General features: G+C 39.8%; 1 protein-coding gene across 1 annotated transcript in view; it reads left to right on the top strand.

The window, feature by feature from the left end:
• Positions 1-23,179, top strand: part of RIC8B (RIC8 guanine nucleotide exchange factor B) — a 153,062-nt gene that overhangs the window by 123,116 nt on the left and 6,767 nt on the right. The window contains exon 8 of the mRNA XM_006865251.1: positions 3,783-3,927. Within this exon, the coding sequence (XP_006865313.1) occupies positions 3,783-3,927 (145 nt within the window). The remainder of the gene's footprint in view (positions 1-3,782; positions 3,928-23,179) is intronic.

The raw sequence follows: 23,179 nt of genomic DNA, 5'->3' as shown, positions 1-23,179 counted from the left end.
GGCACATAACAACAACAACAACCTCATAAGCAAAGGTCCAGTTCATCAAATTGTAGCAATTTACTCTTGCTTCCTGTATCAAACTTCGTTATCTTACTCTGCTCGAGTTCTGATCAGCAAGCCATCAAACTAGGTTTTTTAGAAGTAGTGTGTTTACTTCAGTGTAAATTTTTTGTCCTTTATGTCCTAAAATTTAATCTTGTAACAACCATTCTAGGTCATTATTAACATTTTAAGTATACATAATTAAAACATTTTCTCATATTTTAATTTAGATTTATGTAATTTTGGTTAAAATTTCTTTTCTGGAACCACTAAACATCCTTATTTTTAAAGAATAGGATTTATCAAAAATACAGTGAGAATATCAGTGCTGTGTGGGTTCAGATCTATGATTGTTTGTTGTTGTTGCTAAGTGTTATCAAGTCAGTTCCGACTCCTAGTGACCCTGTATAGGGTTTCTGAGGAGCATCTGGTGAGTTTGAATCACCGACCTTGTAGTTCAAACTGAGGCTCTGTGATTCTGTGTCTGACTATGTCACTAACGAGTTCTGGTGTAGCGCTATAGATACACACCAGACTGCAACTGCAAGGTCAGCACTTCAAACCCACCAGTGGCTCCTTGGAAACCCTATATAGGGTCTCCATGAGTCAGAACTGACTCAGTGACACTTAATACCACCACCAACATGTTACCAAGGTTGTATCTGACCTCCTGAATATTAAAAATGCTTATATACACTGACTATGCCCTTCTCTTAATAACTGTTGAGGATTCATTAAGTTCCCTAAGCCATTACATCTTGGGGAGGCACTGATGGAAAAAGACAACATACCAGGTTGATTCAGAGGACTTGAAATGAGACCACCACATGCATTCCATTCTATTATGGTCTTTTCCAGCATCCATTCAGAATTTTTACTAAAGAGACGACAGTTGCTAATAGGTTTAAGGTAGAATACGGTTCTAGCCATTCCACAGGAGAAAGATAAGGCTTTCTGTCCCCACAAAAATTTATAGCCTTAGAAACTCTGTACCTGGTCACTGTACGTTGGAACCTACTCAGTGGCACTTAACAACAACAAACAACATGGTTGAAAAGCACTAATATAAACCTCATTTAATCTGCTCATACTAAACTTATGCTTCTTTTTGTTCAAATGTCACCAATTTGCTATTGGTGGTGGTAGTGGTAAGTGCTGTCCAGTCTGTTGCCACCCTGTATAGCGTTTCCCGGGAGTGACTGGTGAGCTTGAATTAACTATCTTGTGATTATAATCTTTGAAATCAGTTCTTCCTTTTATTTGTCCTCTGCAATGACCTATTGTCAGTGTTTGAAAAACTGCAGTGAGGTACTCTGTAGTCAAATATTTGAAAATGTAACAAAGAAACAACTCTATCCTAGGGTATTCATTCACTTTGTGCCCTTCATTATTTAATACTTGGGTGATACTGAACTCTCTTTCCTTACCTCACCTGTTTTGCTACCTACTACCACTTAAATTTCCCCAGAATTATTTTCATTGCCCTTCTTTGAATCTCAGTTATCTTTTTTGAGGTCAGTGATCTGAATTACAATAGTGTAAACAGGTGAGATTTTACTATAGCTTTATACATGGATCAGATACTATGTTATGTTTTGTTTCTACAGCTGCCTTTAGGGTGACATTTTTTTCTATATAGTACTGAAGAAGGTCTTAAATAAATTTTGCTAATTGCTATCTTTTGGTTGGCTATTATAGTGATCGCCTTGAATTGTATCTGAAGAGAAGGTAGCGCTCTTAAATAAAGATACTAATCAGTGTTTAGTACCTTCCCTATGTTGTTGTTAAGTACCCTTGAGTCGATTCCAACCCATAGCAACCCTGTGTAGGGTTTCCGAGGAGCAGCTGTGAGCTAGAACTGCTGACCTTGTGGTTCAGACTGACTTTATGGTCTAGCACGTTAACCCACCGCACCACACCAGTACCTTCCCTATGTTGTTGTTGTTAGGTGCTGAGTCAGTACCAACTCATAGCGACCTTATTATGCACAACAGAACGAAACACTGCCCAATCCTGGGCCAACCTCACTATTGTTGCCAGGCTTGAGCCCATTGCTGCTGCCACTTTGCCAGTCCATCTCGCTGGAGGTCTTCCTCTTTTTCTCTGACCCTCCACCTTACCAGACATGATATCCTTCTCCAGCGACTGGTCCCTCCTGACAATATGTCCGACGTATAAGAAATGAAGTTTGGCCAACCTGGCCTCCGAGGAGCACTCTGGCTGCACTTCTTCCAACACAGATCTTCCTGATAAGTACTTAGAAATCGCCAAATAATATACTGTAGTGTATGTAGGGTTCTCTTAGAAAAGGTGTGTCTACTTATGATAGAGATACTGCCTTACACTGGTGGCAAGGTGGTATTTACAACGGAGCTGCACCAAGTGTCTGATTGAGCTTTTTTTGTTGTTGTGTTTTGTAACCAAGATAAGTCTAGAGTGATCTTATTGCCCAGTATTAACCCACTCCTCTTGGGTTGCTTCTGAGTCATAGCCACGCACCCTGTATGGGATTTCAGAAGCTATCAAACTTTGTTACTGTTGTTGAGTGCTGCTGAGTCCATTCTAACCCATAGCGACCCTGTATAGGGTTTCTGGTTTCTGAGGAGCGACTGGTAAGCTTGAACTGCCAACCTTGCAGTTCAGCCCAACTTGGCAGTCCAGTGCATTAACCTACAGCACCACACCAGGATCTTTAGGGGAGCAGAAAGCCTCCTGTTTTCTCCCATGGAGCGGCTGGAGGATCTGAACTAGTGACCTGTGGTTACCAGGACTTCTTTACTCAGTACTAACAGGACAAAAAAATGTGATCCCTTTGTGCCCGATGCTTTCCTGAGCACTCTGTGTACTAGCCTGTGAGGTCGATACTGTGACTATTCTCATTCTACAGATGACAGCATTAAGACAACATTAGAGCTGCAAAATAACTTGCCCACAGTCAGCCAGCTAGTAAGTGGCGGACCATGATTGAAATCCAGCCCGTATAATACCTGGGCCTTTCATCTCAGTGGGCCTCATGTGCTTACATATTGTTGCTGGCTTAAATATGATAGTAAGCTGGTTGTTGTTACTATTGTTAAGTGCCATTGAGTGGCTACTGACTCTTAGCGACCCTGTGTAGAGTTTCCAAGGCTTTCAATCCTCACGGGAGCAGAATGCTTCAACTTTCTCCCAAGGAGAGGCTGGCTGGCTCCAGACAGTGAACTTTGTAGATCACAATCCAGTGCGTGTCAGGTGGAGCCTCCATGTCCTCCAGTAAGCTTGTAGCTTATCTTATTTGCTAATATCCTTAAGTATTTTTTACTTCTTATACCTTTCCTTCCAGTTCTTATAAAAACTGAAAGAACATTTTTACATAATGTGTTGTTATGCTGGTAAAACAAACTCTATCTGACCTTCACTAACTCTGATTTCTTATCATTATTTCTCTAAAACCACATAAAGAAGTAAGATTTGAGACCAGATACTTAGAATATTACACATACCCATGACCTAACAGTCACAGAGCCCCCACTTCTGTAACAGAGTGTGTTCAAACTAGTTCTGTTTGCATTTTTGATACCTGCAAAAAAGCCCTTGGTTCCCAGGGCACTGGCAGGATTTGCGGATGGTTCAGTATAACTAGCACCACAATTGAAAAACCTCTCAGTCTTCACGTTATTGCCATGCCATATCGCCAACCTTAGTGATGACGGTGAGCACCAAGAATTCCTGTCTGAAAACCTATTTTGTTTTTGCAGTGGATAGCCTGCTGAAATACACTGGCTATGGGAATGCTGCGGGACTGTTGGCGGCCAGGGGCCTCTTGGCTGGAGGAAGAGGAGACAATTGGTACTCAGAGGACGAGGACACAGACACTGAAGAATACAAAAATGCAAAACCAAAGTATAGTATCAAGTTTCTTTTCATCTAACTATGTCTCTGCCTTTGAGTTGGTTATTGGCTTTTTACTTCCTTTGTCTTTCATTTTCTAAGTGTTTCTTTTCTCTTGTGGATTTGGAGGCTTTCTGTATAATGGTTTTTTAGGGGCAGTTTCATAGCTAGTGCTTTTGAAAGAGCGACTATAAGTGATTGAGGAAGGAGATTTTAAGAAATGTTCTGCTGCGTGATATTTTCTATATGCTCATTTTCTTCTCCCAAGTACTGGGAGAGCTGGTGTTTCATGATATCTGTGGTCACATTCTTAAATATGTTACTGCTGACTATTTGTTTTCCTTTCCAGAGGTTGAGATTTTTCAAGGTATAAACAAGAACAAGTATTTAAGTTGGTTATTTGATACATCAGTGTTTCTCGGAAATGTGCTGTACGTTCTGGTTTTCCGTGAAAGCCCTTATGGAAGTCAATACAGTTATGGCAGCAAGACACATTACTTAGGAAAAGGAAAAACAGCAAGTCTGGTTCCACGGTGAATTTGAATCAACAAGCACTTAGAGAAACATCTTTAATGAATACATTAGTGCACTGAATAGGCACACAAGAGGCCCTTATCAAGTCTTCTCTGTGGCTGTGCTTACAAATATATAAAGACACTTCTTTTTATTCCAAGACAAACTGCCTCTCCTTCCTTCTGGTCCCTCTCCATCCTTGTCACCTTCCAGCCCTACTCTAGTAGAATGTCTTAGTTTCTACTTCTTAGGCGTTACACAAGCTCAGTGTTTTTCTGTTTTGTTTTTTATTGCTGATGTAACAAATAGTAAGAAGTGTGCCCTTCCTTTCTGGCATTGTCAGTGATGTTGACGTGCCGTTTTCTAGTAGCATGACACTGGAGCATGAGGGCCATCATGTAGTTTGGAGTGGGTGACCAAGAATAGAAAATCACTGTCTGCAAATTACATACTTTTCAAATGCTTGTTTACATAAACACAGTGGGTTGTCAGAAGTAAAAGAAGCGATTAGCCTCTCACCAAGCAGGAGGTTTCTTAGCAAATCAGGTTTGAGTAGGTCAGTGTTACTGTTAACATCTCAGTGACTCTAAACATTAAGTTCTTAAGACTGCCATCATTTAGATGTGATAAATTGGGCATCCCTATCACCAGGAGTTGGAATAGACTCAACAGCAGTTTTGTGTGTGTGTTTTTTAACAGAAGTCATCATTCTAAAGTAGTAGTCCTAGCTCTTGGTTTTTCCATTCTGTGAACTATATATTTCCATATCAATTTCCTATTTTATGTTTGTCCATTTGAGACAGTAAAATATACCACTTGAAAAGTCTCTTATTTTTAAATGAAAGTGGATGTTTCATTAAGCATTCATTATGGCCCAGGGTATGTGGGTGAGCACAGTCTCCAAAGATAGAGCATTTGGCATGGGCAGTCGAGACTGATATCATTCCATTGCAGTGTGTGTTGTTGATTTTGTGTGGTGGGTGACTTTCATAATGGTCATAGTCATCTGTCTACCAAGCACCAGAACTCTACTAGAATAAGAAGGAACTCAAAGAAAATACAAGAATACTTGGTCTCTTCCGATAGTATGGGGAATAGAATTGTGTTACGTTAGCAAAACGATGTTTGATTTCAGAATAGTATCTGGTCTCAGTCAAGAAATCTGATGTTTGAGGTTGTTTTCCTGACTCTGTGTCATAGAAAATTTCTATACTTAGGCCTTAAGTTCCTAATTGGAATCATCTTTTGTCTTCGAGCCTGTACCTGTTTGTAGGAAGAGTTTTGTTAGTCTGGCCAGTGTGGTCACCATTATGAAAGCTTCCTGTGTTTCTTTAACATTGCTTATTACAGTGTAAATATGAGTCTCTCAGATACTCAGATCTTTCCCTTTCAGATAGATTTGCATCTGTCTTTCTCATAAAGGACAGAGTTTGATGGGGTGTTTGTGACTTTACAGTGCTCCTTCACATTGTCTCTCAGGAAGAAGTCGTGCTGAATTAAGTACATTACAAGCAAGAACAACTGTTCTGGGGAATGATCCTCGGGGCACGAAGAGCTTCTTCCCTAGAAATTGTCATGAAAACTTTTCAAGTACCCAGAGTTTTTAACTAATCTAATCAAGTTGATAAAGTCAGCATCTATAAAAGGATCACTTACCCTATCCCATAATTACTCTTCACCAGTCAGCACTCCCAGAATCCTGATTTTTCTTATGATGCATTTATTCACAACAGTTGCTAGTGTTACCAGAGGCAGGTAAATTACCCTTCATCCAGTTGGCTCTAGCCCTGTTGTCAAAAATGTTAAGTGGGTTCTGATTAATGCACCAAGGTAACCCGTAATCCTTGAGTGGAATCTGAAACCAAGAGTTATGTGGAGCTTACATTCAGGCTTCGGGAGACAGTTAAAGATATCACAACAATCCCTTTTGTGTCAAAATAAATGTATTTAATGGACTGGAAAGCAATTAGCACACTTAGACAAAATGTACTCCTTGAATCAAACTACATGTCACACAGACTTTTGGTGTGTGTCTAGTCAAGTTTGTTAAAAGTTGTCAAATAAACTTGTTATATCAAAGGTGAAACCAAATTTCTATATTTGAAGTTTTATACTTGTTTCTTTTATGCCTCTGAGCATGGAGGCCCTTTGACGATGGTGGTGGTGGTTGGTGATTATGTGCTGTCGAGTCGGTTATGACTCATAGCAGCCCTGTATGGAGTTTGTGAGGTTATAAATCATTATAGGAGCAGAAAGCCTTACCTTTCTCCCTCGGAGCAAGTGGTAGATTCGAACTGCTGACCTTGCGATTAGCATCCCAACTTATAACCCACTACACTACCAGGGCTCCTTCCCTTGACTGTAATGGCTGTATAATGTCACTAACTGAGATGGTTTGTACATCATTTCAGACATTAATTGAAAGATGTATGTCTAATGAGGTTTGACTTATTCTAGATCAGTGCTTTCAGACTGGGTTTGCAGGAACCTAGGGGTTTAAAGGGCAAGAGACAAGGGGAGAGGCAAAGAGGGCAGAGCACTAGGTGTAGGGCACCTTATACTCTTTACATCCTACACTCCTTCAGAATCTCAGCCAAAGCTCAAAATTATTAAATGAAGCAATTCAGAGTGTTTCATTTCTCTAAGCAGCATTGGCCGTGGCAGTAGCTAGAAAGTGCCTTCAGCACAAGGCAGGAAGTTTCCTTTCTTTAGTTTGTCAAGATTTTATTTGTTGTTGTTGTTGTTTTTAGGTGCCATCGAGTCGGTACTGACTCATAGCAACCCTGTGTACAGCAGAATGAAACACTGCCCGATCCTGGGCCAACCTCACTATTGATGTCACGCTTGAGTCCATTGATACTGCCACTTGGCCAATCCAAGATCTTCCTCTTTTTCTTTAACCCTCTACCTTACCAAACATGATATCCTTTTCCAATAACGGGTCCCTCCTGACAATATGTCCGAAGTATGAGAAACGAAGTTTGGCCACCTGGCCTCCAAGGAGCACTCTGGCTGCACTTCTTCCAACACAAATCTGTTGGTTCTTTTGGCAGCCCATGGCACTTTCAATATTCTTTTTAAAGTCAAGTCCAATTATAGTTGTCTCCATATATGGGGCCTGTATAAATGTCAGAATTTCTTGGGTTTTGATATTTCATGAAATAAGTGAACCAGGACTAGAAGATTTTTCTCTTTTGGTCAGTTGGGGCTGTGATGAATGACATATTTCTGTGTAATTCATTTTAACTAGCTTTATAGGAATTGGGATGTATTGCTGTTAGGTAGTCATGAAACAATTTAAGTTCAGATTCCTCAAAATCCAGCACTGACGATAAAATGATTGCCATTTGTGCCGTGTGTTATTGTCGTTCGTTGCCTTCAAGTCAATGCTCGCACTCAGACGGCCTAAGTCTGCAGAGTGGAACTGTTCCATAGAATTTCCAATACTGTGTCCTTTCAAAGGAGCATCACCAGGCCTGCCTTCTCAGGTGCCTCGGGTACTTTCCTTCTTATACCTGTTTGCCTAGTAGTAGTCGTCACTGTGGATACCAAGCACTTTACCATTTCTCTACCAGTTCAAAAAGTTACCAGTCTTTGCGATACGTGCAACTTCACCACTTTTGTACTCTGCCAACTGAATTCTCTCATTTTATTTGTTTTGTATTAACATTTGGGTAAATGGCAGGCCAGATACCAAGCGTATCTCCTGAATTAAAGTGGTAAGCTTGGCTCCAGATTCCATCTCCTATAGATCCATAACATCAGCTTTCTGTATGGTCATATCAGAAAGCCATGACTCTTCATCAAGCAGCCCAGCATAGGGAGCATTTTAAAAGCACTACAATTTTTTTTTTTTTAATTGTTTTTGGAAGTTTTAAGATTTTTAATGATAATTTGATGTTCACGTATAATAGTATGCATATATTTAGATGACTGGAACATGACAGTTATTGCATAAATACTTTATAAGTAAATGAAAGAATGACATCTTACCTCTAGTTCTTATCTTGCTAATATAGTGCAAAGACTTTGGGTAGCATGTGGTTTCATAGCTTAGCTTCTATGTCTCTTCAAAATATTTCATACCTGAATTTAATTAAGCAAACTCCATAAAACACTAGTGGTCACATGATTCTTTTAGTTAATGAAGGTTGCATGCAAATCTCTGAGGGACAATTTAACTGAATATTTCCTAGATCATCGGAGGCCTTCTGGGTTGCTTCTGTTTCAGTAAGTGGCTCACTTATGCAAATGATGACAGACCAGTTGTCTTGTAGTTGATTCCAACTCAAGGAGACACCCCCATGTGTGTTGGAGTATGGCTGCTCTTTAGGGTTCTCAGTGCCTGATTATTTGGAAGTAGATCGACTTGTCTTTCTTCTGAGCTGTTTCTGGGTAGACTCAAACTTCAACCTTTTGGTTAGCAGTCCTAGCATGCTAATCATTTTCATAACCCAGGGACTCTGCAGATAATTCTAGATGGCAGTTATTGAGTGCTTAATACGTGCTAGACGCTGTTGCAGGAGCTTTCCTGATACCTAATTTAATCTTCACAGAAATTCTTTGAGGAGGGTTAGCCTCACTTTATAGATGAGGGTACTAAAGCACAAGGTCAAATAACTAGTCTAAGTAAGGCCCAATTCATGAGTGCTCAGGTGACCTGACTTCACACTTGGTGTTTTAACTGTTACTATGTTCTGCCTCAAAGCTAGTCAAAGGTAGAGATGAATTTGTCCTGTTCTCAAAGCATCTGTGAGTTTTCTCTGTATGATATAACTAAAGCAGAAAATATTTTTGTATATACCCCAACATTCCTGGAAGCATTAAAGTTTTACTCAGTTCCTTCTAATTCTCTAAATACATACTTCTATATCTGTCCGGTAATTCTGGTTCTACTTTCATAATACTGTCAGAATCCAGCCATCTCTCCCTACTCTCACTGCTACCATTCTGGTCCAGGCGAAATTCTCTCTCGAGGGTCATTTTAATAGCCTCCGAGATGGTCTTGTTTCTACCTTTTCCCTCTTCAGTCTGTTCTCAACACAGCAATCAGTGTGACCATCTCAAAATACAAGTCAGACCATGACACTATGCTCAAAATGCCACCGTGGCTAAAAGTCAGTCTTGATATTGATAGACTTGTCTGCCCTTTTTCTCACTGTCTTTTCTTATCCCCAGACAGCTACATGCTTTACCCCTCACCTCCTTCAATCTTTAGTTAAATGTCACCTTCTCAGTGAAGCTGTTCTGACCACTTAACTAAAATTTACAACACTCCTACCTTCACCCCTCTATCTTGCACTTAGCACCTTCTGTCATGTCATGTCCTGCTGTGGCGCTGCAGTATAATGCATTAGACCGCAAGGTCAGTTTGAACCACAAGTTCGGTGATTCAAACCCAGCAGCTTATCTTCGGAAACCCTATATAGAGTCTCTGGGTCGGAACCGGCTCAACAGCACTTACCAACAACAATGATCATATCATATAAGTAAATCATTCATTTGGAGTCCTAGTGTGGCACTGTAGGCTAAGCACTGGACTGGGTAACCACAAGGTCGGCAGTTCAAATCCAACAGCCACTCCTCAGAAACACCACATCCGTGAATCCGAACTTCACAACAACAACTTGTTCTTTTATCTCTTTGCCCCACTAGAAGGCAATCTCTGTGAGAGCCGTGTTTTGTCCATCTGATTGTAGTCATTGAGATATCCCCAGATTATCAGTATTACTGGTTGGTGCCCACTGCATTTTTGTTGAATAAATGAATTTTTTGGTTATCCCCCTCTCAGAATGAGGATACCAGAATGATTGAGTTCCCTGCTGTACACTCCATATTTAGTTGGGGAGGGAGTGGGATTCAAGAAAATCAGGATATGACAAATTTCTGCTTTGCTCTTTATTATTATTTAAAATATGAGAAAGACAGATATTCTGGAAGGTTTTTTGTTTCTTTTTTTCCCTGGAAAGACATTTCCAGCTTTGTTAGAATGTAACATCCCTTTCCTACCAAACTCCCTCTTCTTTCCTGGTCTAGGCTCACAAAATGCCCTGAAAACTTGGATCCCTTTTCTACAGTTTACACATTGTAGCCCAGACTAGATAGAGGCCCTAGCTTCTGTCAGTTCATAAACTGGTTTTGTAGAATATACAATTCATGGTGAAATACCACAGAGAAGACTGTAGACATTTCTTCTCACCTATTTGGAAGGCATAAAAAATCAGGATTTGGAGGGTTAGGAAGTTGAGGGAGGGGAGCTGAGGCAAGGTGAGAGAAATCATGATAAACAGAAAATTACTCAGTAAAATGCCCACCACAATCAGTGTCCTTAAAGCACCTTAAGAATCAGAGTAACTCCAGGATTCTACTTGGCTCCTAACTGCTAACCAAAAGGTTGGCAGTTCACATCCACTCAGATGCCCCAGAAGAAAGCCTAGTTATCTACTTCCAAAAGATCAGCCATTGAAAACCTGTGAAGAACACAGTTCTGTGCTGCCATACAGGGGTCACCGTGAGTCAGGATCATCTTGATGGCAGCTGGCATGTCTGTGTGTTGGTGTTTGTTGGTGTTTGCGATCCTGAAACTTAGAAGTTTAAGTCTCAGACTACTTACTGTTTGAGGTTGTAAAGGTGTGTGTCCAGTGTTGATCAAGCAAAAATAATCTACTTTCTGAAACCTTACATCATTGGTGTCATTTGTTGTTGTGAAGTGCCGTCGAGTCGGTTCCGACCCATAGCAACCCTGTGTTGGGGTTCCGAGGAACATCATGGTAACTGTTATTTCCTCTTCTGCTTCTGCTAGGGAAACTGCAGAAGACTGGAGTGTTTTTTGTGTGTGAGAGAGAATGAGAGACAGTTTCCATCTGCCTTCTGCTTCAGTGCTTTGGCAGTTTTTGCCATTAGAGAGTGGACCAGTTCAGTGCCCCAACTTGTGTGTCTGTGGCTTTGTGTGTGTTCTTCTGGGAGTGAGCAGAGAAAATTCTCTTTTTAAAGGAAAAAATAAAACATGGATCTCTGGTGTGATTTTGGGGGTTGGACTGTTTGACTTCATGTGTAAAGGATGGTATGGTTCCTATTCTGTAAGAAAGGACTCCTGGCTGCCACTTATATGCTTAGGTAGCAAAGGATTTTACTGACTCTGTACCGAATTTCAGAGCAAGCAATTAAATCATTCTCGTAGCCAGAGGACTTGAGGTCAGCTTACGGAAAATGGGCATCATTTTCACTAAACTCTTAGGAGAATCAAGAAAAGAATCAAATGTGTCCTGATCCAGGAATTTATGACCTGACTCTGCTGTGGTAGCCACACTACCACACGCTGACCAGGATCTCAGGAAGATGCACTTTTCCCCTAAGACACTTTATTCTTTATTCCAGTGCCATTATCTCCTAAAGCAATCTTAGGCTCTGATTTTTAAAATCACACCTTAATCAAACTTGAGGTGAGAAGCCTCTTCTCAAGAGGCCAATGAGCGTGCTGTATCTATGGTTAATAGGTCTTCTTTCCCTCATACTTTTTGCTAAGGCCTGCTTTCCTATGTCTGGTTGGGAAGTGGTATATGTCTGTAGTAAGTACCTTTGTGTGTAAGGCTGGTTGTTTTTTAATTTATCAGGTGACAGAAGTGAAAGCAGATATCCCTGTTATATGCCTAAGCAAATAATAGTTGTGGTGCAATTGTATTTTCAGTGTGACATCTGGAAATACCTTGAAGACTCCGTTGGTACTTCTCAGAAGCCTACTTTGGGTCCTCTTTGTTCTTGACTTTGGGAAACGATGATGCCCCAGTCAGCATATTTTGTGGGTGGCCTCTTTTCTAGAGGGCCTTGTTCTTTTTATGGTCACCTGGAAAAAAAAAAGGTGGGACAAAGTAGCTCACATTCAGTGTGTGAATTAGGTACTCCTACCCAATTGTTTTCTACCTCACTATGTGTCAGAATCACATAGAAAAGGCTGCCTTTTCCGTTTTAAATGTCTTCCCCAGTGATTCTAAGGTACAGCCAAGGCTACAAACACCTGACATGTCTGTGACTCTTCAAACTCTCTTCTCAGGATGCCCAGAGTTCCTGAAGAGGACATAAGAGGGTGGAAAGGGCTGTAGACCTTCACTTCCCTTTACCTCCCCTGCCTGAACAATTCTGCTTGTATCCGTTTTATACAGGCCTCTGTGTAAACTTCATTTGCATAGAAAAAAGTAACCAGGGGTTCTCTGCTTTGAAAGAAAAAGTTTTTTAACCATGGTTCTAGCATAGGTCTTATGCAAGAATGGCAAAATTGATGTTGTAGAGGGTGATGACCGCTGAGTACTTCTCCAAGAACCTGTATGCCCTGTAGCCTCCGAGGGATGTAGAAAAGAAAGGAATCTGTAGCAGTAGATCCGGCCCTTTCTCCAAGTGTGAGAAGCCTCTCAGTCAGTTAAGGAAAATCACTTGTCCAAGAAAAGACAAGGCAGAGGGGGTAGACTGGCCACTGTAGTATCGAATGAATCACAGTGTCTTTATTTGGGCCCACATGGTTTTTTGTTTGTTTTGGTTTTTTTTTTTTTTTTTTACAATTTCAACTGGCCCTGTTCTACATTTTACTCTCTTATCCCACTCTTCACACTGTTTACAGCTCATTGCTTACCCTGAAGAACTCTGAAAACATTTGTGTTTGTTGTTGTTGTTGTTAAGTGCCGTCGAGTCGGTTCCGACCCATAGCGACCCTGTAACAGGGTTTCCGAGGGTATAAATCTTTACGGGAGTAGAAAGCCTTATCTTTCTCCCGCGGAGCTACTGGTAGTTTCGAACCGCTGACCTTAAGGTTCGCAGCCCGATTCGTAACCACTACGCTACCAGAGCTCGAAAAAAATTTACTAGCATTTTGCTGGTTTCAAAGATATTTCATTTGACCATTAAAAATAAACCATGTCTGTGTTTGGCTGGTATGAGATATTGTAACCTCCTTGTCTACTTCTTCGGAAAGATGTTTAAGTTACAAATGTAGCAGATGTTAAAAAATCTTTTTATTCAAGTTGATTCTCTTGGATTTCTCTTTGTCAGAACATATATATCTATCTAGTGCCGCCTTTCTCTAAGTGAATAGCTTATTTGGTATGAAACCATTATCCTCAGTACTGTCCATACCTAAGTAGTGTGTTAACTGTATCGCCGGGAAGCCAGAGTGCTAGACCTGTCTCCTGGTAGGGCTGGATATAAAATTGTTCTTCTGCTTTATCTTTTATTATTTAAACATTCATTGTCCTCTGTGGACTCACTAATGGACTAATTTCCTGAGATTATAAATCGGCATGCTTTCATTTCCAGATTGCAGCCTCTCTCATCATTTTTCCCATTTTTTTTTTTTTTTGACATGCTTATTTTATGCTGTATCACAAAATGGATTTCCTCATTTCTCCTTCCCTGAAATAATTTGTCCCCTTGTGATTCATGAATAAGCTGAGCATCCAAGGATATTTATCCAAACGGCACCAATCGATTTTTGTATTTTTAAAAAGCAACCATACCTTTTTTTTTTAAAAAAAATAATAAAGTTGGCAAGTCAGTTTTACTTTTTAAAAGCAATAGCTATAACTCATTTCCCAAAGCAAATTAGATGGAAAAGTCCTTTTTTTTAAAAAACAAATCTGTACCATGAAATTACTACAATCACTGCCAATTTTTTGGCAATTATACTCTTTCTTATTAAAATTAACTTACAACTTGGACCAGAAAAGTATAGAAAGAGCATAATTTTAAAACATACAGCATAACTTTTTTCTCTTTTTGTAGCATTAATCTTATCACTGGTCATTTAGAGGAGCCAATGCCAAACCCCATAGATGAAATGACAGAAGAACAAAAAGAAAATGAAGCCATGAAACTTGTCAACATGCTTGATAAACTCTCCAGGTATTGTATTCCCATCCATTTTTTGCTTGGTTTCTACAAATGTCCTATTTCTTTGTCTCTCTCACTGAGAGTTACCATAGAACAGCAACTCTGGAAACCCCATGCGATGGGAACAGAGGCCCAGGCAGCAATAGTTCCTCTCTCTCGGCTACCAGGGTTTCCTCCATGTGCCACTTCTGGACGTGCATTCTTCAACATTTAATTCTCCAAGCTAGGGCAGTCATTACTAGGTCACTGTAGTATTTAACCAACTAACCTCCCTGTCTTAAAAAAGATGTTGTGAGTTAGGGTAAGTGATTCTGCTGCAACATCTATTTTTGTTTTGGTCTGTTTTGGTTTTTGTTCCAAATCATGATGCTTTTTTGTTTTGTTTTGTTTCCTTTCTCCATTTTTGATGTGCAAGTTTGCAATTCTGCCCTTTTGATTTGCCGCTAAGACTAAGAATTCTAAAATGTCACGTATCCCATAGGAAAAAGTGAAAAGGAATTGCTCAAATGAAGGACTTTCTGAAAGTAGGCCCTCGTATTTATTAGGGCTTCTGAACGCATCTCTCGATTCCCCCCCTTGCCTCAGACCTCCGTCCCCTCCAGAATGAGCCCGTTTTGAAGATACTTAAGTCAGATTCACAGTGTTGAGTCACTGGTCATCGTGGAGAAGTTCACCCTGGTCAGTTAGTGTCTACTCCCATGGGAGGCTCTGCCTCAAAGTCTTCTTGAATGAGTGCTTCTATTGGGGGGGCTTTCCTCTGGTCGTCTCCCTCTTCACCAAAATGATGCAAAGGCTAGTATCCCTCCTTACTCCAGAGAAGTAGCAACTGGAATGAGAAAGCCATAAGGCCAGCCATGAAGGGACAGATAGAATAAAGAAACAAGCAAAGGTTACGGGGCACAATAGAAAGGGACAAAAATAAGAGATTCACATGGGGAGTATGACAAGTGTGGTTGTTTTAGACACTGCAGTTGCAGTCTAAGATTTATTGCCGAAGATGTGTGCCGTCAAGTTGGTTCCGACGCATAGTGACCCTGTACAGGGTTTCCAAGGCTGTAAATCTTTACGGGAACAGAAAGCCTCATCTTTCTCCCGCAGAACAGCTGGTGGATTCGCACGGCTGACCTTGAGGTTAGCAGCCCAACATGTAACCTACTACACTACCAGGTTGAGCTTTATTAGATGATGCTAATAATGTGTTAAAAGTTGTTGAGAACTAAGTAGCCTCATAATCTACAAAGCTAGTATGACTAGGACTCATTGGAACCCAGTCTGCCCTTTTACATTGTCATCCTTTCTCAAGGAGGTGAAAATGAACAGCTAAGTGACTATGCTCAGTCTTTTGATCTTTGTTTGCAAATGACACTCTCCATACCTTTATGTAGAATAGACACATTTTTTTTATAAAGGAACTTTCATAGTTGAAGAGAAGATACTGATAGGGCAAAATAGCAAATTCTGAATGATTCCTGCTTTGCTATTTCCAAAGGCTCTGATACCACTTACCACGTATAAATGAAAAGCACTGGTAAAAGTACATCAGTGAGGATGAAACCCAGCAAAGCCCATCGGGTGGAAGCTGGAGAGAGAGCCATTAGCAAGGGGAGCATGTTACTCTGTTGGGATAGTAAACCAGTTAGGCTATATAAGTTGGATTTTCTGACCAACAAGATGATTTCATATAAGAAAACACAGATGCTATGAAAATGACCCATGTATTTCCTGACTGTACCCTAGATGGGGAAAGTGAAAACTCTGGGAGAGAACTATCTAAGATAATGAATGCATTATGGTCCAGGTACTTGGCTTAACTGCACAAGGCCATCCCTATAACAGGGAAAGAAAGTGAAGGTGCTAGGTCCTTCTCCTTTTAATCTCAGGGGAATCCACATATTCTAGAAGCTGCCAACAAATAAATACATAAACATCAAGTCTGCAATACCCAAGCTTCCACCTGATTTAAACTGTGCCACAAAGAAGATGCATTTGCACCTGGAAACATCCAGCAGATGCCCAGCTCAATCTGAAGGTGATGCTGATTTTTGCATGGATAAAACAGCAAATATGTCTTGCGTTGGTTTTTATAAAAGGTACCTATTTTGCCGTTAAGATTGAAGCAAAAGGCAATCTTGAGAATAGTCCTAATTCACGTAGACCTTTTTGCATGACGTGTGGTGGTTTTTACATTGTCTGCCTTTGTGTGCTTTCTAACATTTGCTCTCACTAATAATAATCAATGACAAAAATTGTCTGGAGCTCAGCGGTGGGCATTCTGAAGCAGGAATGCAAAGAATGAAGCCATTCTTTATGGGTCTTACATGTTTGTTGTGCTGTATTCCTCATTAGTCTAAAGTTTCTTCACTTTACTTTTTTTTTTTTTTTTTTTTTTTAATCTAAACAAAAACAATGCCTTAAAGCCAAAGTAGGTTAAATTCATCACAATTCAGGGCCCATGATGCAGCAGCAGGCACTGATCTATACCAAGCACTGTGCTAGGAAGCCGGGCGAGCAATTCAGAGGCGAGTGGGACAGTGTCTGCCTTTGGAAAGTAGGCATCTTACTGGGGGAGATGCCTGTGAGCCTTTCAAGGAAACAAGATAGAGGAAGGAATGACAAAATGATCTGTATGTCGAACTTCAAGCACCCAGGAAAAGGAGTAGTTTATTCTGTCTGGAGAGTAAGGGACTGTCTCACAGGAAACATAACATTAGTACTAATCCTTGACGTTTAAGAGGTTTTTCGTAGAAAAGTGGAAAAATAACCAAGCAAAGGGAAATTGACTCTTGTTAAAAAGTCAAGTCTTTGGTGTTCACTTGCAGCATCTTTCTTCTGAAGACCTCAGGTTATTTTATTATTATTTGCTTAATATATGTTACCAGATTTATCATTAAAAGGAAGCTAGACCCAAAGAATTACCCAAACACTTCCAAGCTAAAGACTGATAATAATCCATTTCCTTTAATAGTTTGCAAAACACTTTGCTATACATTCTCTTTCTAGCTTCATAATAAAATGAGACAAGGAACTTCACTTTCTAGAACTCAAGGCCTGTGCTCTGTCCACTGTGCTACTGTGTCTGTCTGTTACAGTGTCTGCTAGAACACTTCCTAGTCCTCTTCAGCATCTCAGCATCGTGCTCATTGGTTGATTTCCTCAGCTGTCATTCTTAAGGGTATTGTTCTGCATTCAACCAAGTCTTTAATGTGCTAATAGTGTACTGTAGCTTTGTCTGATTAACTTCTTTTCTGAACAAAGAAATCAATCATTTTCTCCTGGGCCTGAGTTGAAAGACATGTGAGTAAAGGATAGGGTTGGAGGTGACGTGGCCAATGACTGGACACTAGACACTTCCTTTTTTCCATCCATAGGAGAGCAGATGTGAAGGACCTGCACCAGGATGGTGGTTAGCAACAGTGGCCCGTGCCAAAGCACTTACCAAAGTGATGACTAAGGTTGGTCATGCCAAGTACTGTTAACTGAGCCTGGTGTAGGATGTAGATGTTACTCACTACCGCATTGTCAGACCACCAATGCAGAAATGAGAGTAATAGTTCCATGTTGCCGCCATGCTAGGCATCACCAGTGCCCTCCCTCCAGGAGCTCACAGTCTTCACAACTCCAGCTCCGCAGGTTTCCAAGGACACTGGAGAGATTCACATGCAAACGTGTTCTTCTCATTGAATACAAACATCTTAATAGTATTCCAAGTGACTTGTTAGTGTTTTAGTTCAAGAGCTGTATTTGTGACCACTGTAGGCAGGGGGACTGACAGTGAACCTGGAGGCTTTAGAATTTAGACAGTCATCTGACCCCTATAAATCCCATCATGTCTAGCTAGTACAGTGCCTTGTACCCTGTGCTTTCCCAGTGTGTGAGGAGGAAATCATGAAAACGTCTGACTCCCAAATTTGAAGGTCAATTTTTTGCTTTATAAAATCATCTACATGGTTAAGATTATAAAGTGCACTCTGTTGGTTCCTTTTCATGGCCGGATGTAATAAAACTCAGAACTGGAAAGAAGTTCCATAAGGTACTCTGGGCCATGACTTAAATAGTGAAGTGTATATAATTCCTTTAATAAAAAATGATCATTGTAATATTTATCAAAATAAGCACCAAGTCCTGAGGCATAAGATTATAGAAAGCTTCATAATTATTTGACGTTTTTAAACAGTGAGAGCAGAGGTGAAAAAAAAAAAAGGCATTGAAATTCGCCTACTTCCCCATCACCTCTTTCTTTCACCAAATTGGGGCGGGGGGGGGGGGGGGGGAGAGGAATAATAAAGAAACCCTGCAACACCAGCAGGAGATTAGAATGGGGATTGTGTGTGGTTGAAGCAAGTCCAGTGTGGCTAATACAATTACATCTAACTTAGCTACAGCACACAGCTCACATACAGTGATCAGTGATGGATGCGGGCTCCTTCAGAGGAAGGGAGAGAGAGCAGAGTGACTTACACTTTAAGCAAGGGAAATAATATTTCAGCTTTCAGTTGTGTGTAGAATTTTCTAAGCCCCTTTATTAGTTCTTTCATTGGAACCAGAACTGATTACTCTTCTGCCCCACCCTTATCCTAGTCTAGAATTTTTATTTATGCAAATAAATCATTGTTTTCCCATTCCTTCCTATTCTCATCCTTTGTTTAACCAGTAGTTGTGATTTTTCTGCCAGCCATTGAGTATTATTTGGGGCATGGGCTCTTAATAAATGTAGGCACCAAATTTAGAAATAAAACCAAAACTCACTGTCATCAAGTGAATTACAATATATAGTGACCCTATAGAGCGATATTTCTCTTTGTTGCTGTTAAGTGTTATTAGGTTGATTCCGACCCATAGTGACCCTGTATAGGGTTTCCAAGGAGCATCTGGTGAGCTTGAACCACTGACCTTGCAGTTCAAACAACTTTGCAGTCTGACGCATTAGCCCACAGCGCCTCACTAGGTAGTGCAAAGGTTATTTTTATACTGGGACAGGTGATTAATGCTGGAAAGGAAATGGATACGTACTTCTTTTTTTTCTTATATATATAAATGATATTGCTCTGCTTACAAAATATCAACAACTGTGGTTGCACCTACCTTTGTGATGGGTTAGGTCAAGCACAAGCTCTTCAAATACAATTCAGAAACATCCAGTTTATAAAACACTGCAAGATGTAGTGTAGCTGCAAAAATACAGAGCTCTTCATTACTTCCATCAGAAAACCCATTAAATTTGTGCTGGCCAATATAACCACTAGCCATATATGGTTATTGGGCACTTGAAATGTGGTTATTCCAAATTGGGATATCCTATAAGTATAAAATACCAGATTTCAAAGAGTACAAAAATAAGGATATATAAACTATCCCATTAATAATTGTTTAATATTCATAATAACATTTTGAAATGATAACATTTTTTAGTATGTTAGGTTAAATAAAATATTAACATTAATTTTACCTATTTTAACTTTTTTAATGTGGCTAGTAGAACATTTAAAATTACATACATGGCTTCCATCTGTGACTTGCATCGTATTTCTATTTGACAGTGCAATTGTACATGATTAAAACACACTGTTGTTGTTGTTAAGTGTGCTCAAGTCAGTTCTGACTCATAGCGGCCCTGCATAGGGTTTCTGAGGAGCAGCTGGTGGATTTGAACTTTTGACCTTTTGATTAGCAGCCCCGTGCTTACCTTACAGTGTCACACCAAAATACAGTTAGGTTGCTTGAAACTTGGGACTTGGATCCAGTTAAATGTACACCCCCCCTAAAATGGCAGGGGGGGATTAATCTAAGAAGCTTGGTATCATATCTTTAGGTTATAGAGGACCTTTCTACTGACAAGACACCATTCCGTAGGATGACATGCTACCTTTGTTTCGCCTGTTGGTAGTCATTGTCCTTAAGTGCTGTAATACAGATGGCTACTTTGAGCTCGTAGTTTAAGTACTAGCTGGCATGGCTTTTGACAGCGAAACATGAAATATGAATAATCTCCACTGACTGTTTGCTTCCTTAGTTACTCTTTTTCCTTTATTTCTAAGACTTTCTAACTGGGAAGAGCATGGAAGAACTTCTACTGTTTTTTCCACAGTGTCAGTTGGCATGCTGACTTTTTTTTATTACATTAATAATTTATTTTGCTAATTTGGATAACAGGATAGAAAAAGTTCTGTGTATAAATTGCTGGAAAATAATAAAGATCCCATCATCACTTAGGGATAAAAGTGAATTTTATTCTTCTAGCACTATCCCTAACCTCTCTCTGTATATTTTCTTAATCCTGCTGTTTAATGCAAGATGGGTAGCAAATTTTTAGGAGCTTTGCATGTAATCTTCTAACAGAAATGAGTGCGATAAAAAAAAAAACTAATAGTTATGTAGTGCTTTTGAAGTTCAAAAAGTATTTCACAAATGTTATCATCATTCCTCATTATGGAGGAGTAGATGGACCAAAGATTAAGTAAGTGCCTGACTCAAAACTCAGTTCTCAGCCTTCAGATTCCAAATCTTAGGATATTTTGAAAAATACTATCAACACCCCTCAAAAGTTTGTCAGTCTGATTATTTTAAATGATATGATTTAAATTTTAAATAAAAACAAAGCACAGATAAGTACAAACAGAAAGACAAATACCATAAGCATACATATCTGAGAAGAGAATTAATAAATGTAAACACCAACTTTGGAAATCAAACCAAAACCCACTGCCATGAAGTCAGTTACACCTTGCAGTGGTTTAAGGGCTAGGGGACAGGACATGTGGTCCTGCTTCTTTCTTCCATAAAAAGCCCTTCTTTGACTCCAGTTATTGACCTCAAATAATCAGGTCAGGTGCTAAATAAATAGCTTAACTCAAATTTTCTTTAAAAGGCAGCTTTAATGAAAGAAACCAGTAAAATTTTTAAGATTCTATTTTAATAATTTGAGAAGATAATGATGATGGGTAGTCTAACTCATACTTAAATGGGAGCACAGTAAGAAAACTAACTTTTAAAAGACATTTTTATGGGACCGCTGGGACAACTGTCAAGTTTTCTTTACAGAACGGAAGCACATAGTTATGTGAACAGTACACCACAGCTGTTTGTCTAAAGAATGAGATTTTTATGCTACATATTTGGCTTTCCCGATTGTTCCCAATCCCAAAGCATAATAAGGGCTAAGGGAAGGATCTCATCATCAATTTTGAAAGACACAGTCTGAAGATGTAACATTAGCTATGGAAAAGCCTCTTACCCCTTCTTCGTAATGGGTTAGTGGCTTAGTGAAAAATCATTATAATCAAACCCATCAGCATGTGGGAGCTTGTGGATTGCAGATGAAGGTTCAGGGTTCATACTCAGAGGACACATTTTCATACTATGCAACTGAACATGTTAACCAATCCCAATGGCTAAATATTATTCTGTGAGGGAGAGAGCAAGGGCAAAAACATTTATAAGAATGTCACAAGTTATTGGGAAATCTACTGCCTTTCAGTGGGTTGTAGACTGTTTCAGTGATGCTGAAATGCTGAAATAATATGCTCCCAGACTTGAATTATAGCAAAAACTACAGAGCTTCCTTCTTGGAGCTATCATAGGCTCCATTCTAGTAGGCATTTTTGGAAAAGCTCTGTTAATTAAAATGACTTATTTATATACTAACTTCTCATCCCATCTTTCAAATGTTAAAAGGCATTCATATGAAATGGCTCATTTAAAATGTCAGGGTTCTTTTTTCCAAGCCAACCTTACATTAAGAGCAGGAATCCTTGTGCCAAAGAAATGGTTCCAATTATCTTGGGTTTTGTTCTACGTTGTACAGAAGTCAACAAAACAAGTATGCCACAGAACCTGCCTAAATAGCAGCTACCCTCATTAAAAACAGAGACTTAATCAGGGGGTGATTGAAGGAAGCAATGCCTCCTATCCCCTCTCCACCCCCCTTCTTTTCTAATCATAGAACAAAATATGTTACATAAAAGGATCGGGACTATTCTGCAGTACTCAATTAGAGGGAGGTGAACAGGTCTCTAACATGCTGTTTTATCAAAAGAGCAGACTGGTGTTTGCATGACTGTTGTTTCATTACAGACCCTGTCATTAATTCCATGTGTCAATACTGCCCTGTAGTACACAGAGCAGACAAGAAAGAAGAGCCCTTGAAAACAAGGGAATGATTTTTGAGTCGTTATCAAGCTAAGTGGCAAGCGGGAAGCTGAAACTCGTATAGGTAAATTCGAAGGGACTCTTGGGAGATCTGCAAGTGGGAAACGAGAATGCATTATACCAACTGCTTAATTGTGTCCTGGTTTCAACAAGTACACTTGAATTGAATGCTTTGTTTGTCTTGCACACATACACACAAATGTGGGCAAGAGTATTCTCTTGCGTTTAGGTCAAGCAAGGTGTTTTATACACATACACATCTTGCCTATTTTGATAGTGTGCGATTGGGTATAATAATATCTGTGCCCCAATATTGCACTCTCATTTCCAGGGGGAAAGTAGGACCAGAAGCCCTAAAAGGTGGCACCTTCTTTAAGGTTCTGAGACGTTATAAAGCTCAGGCATCCCAGAGTACCATGCTTACAGTGAAATGGTGGCTCAGGGAAACACTAAAATACATCTGGGGGAAACAAACACAGATAATTATAACTGTGGTATTAGACCCTTAACCTCCCAGCCCTAGATATTTAAGAAACTATTTTTGGTTTCTATTAGTAGTCCCAAGGGTTAGGCTGGGGCACAAATAGGACTTTCTTACTTGGACGTGCTTTATCTGTGTCCTCTTGCCTGGCCAAGCCCTTAGAGATTATGGTTCCTTATCGTTTAGTAAGATCAAATTTCTAAATGATGTTTCGTTCCAGTTGAACATTCTTGGAGGCTTATCTCTTCC

This window comes from Chrysochloris asiatica, unplaced genomic scaffold (assembly GCF_000296735.1).
Source record: "Chrysochloris asiatica unplaced genomic scaffold, ChrAsi1.0 scaffold00076, whole genome shotgun sequence".
NCBI classification, from domain to species: domain Eukaryota; kingdom Metazoa; phylum Chordata; class Mammalia; order Afrosoricida; family Chrysochloridae; genus Chrysochloris; species Chrysochloris asiatica.
Note: the sequence above shows the minus strand (reverse complement) of the source record. Positions and strands in the feature narration are given on the sequence as shown.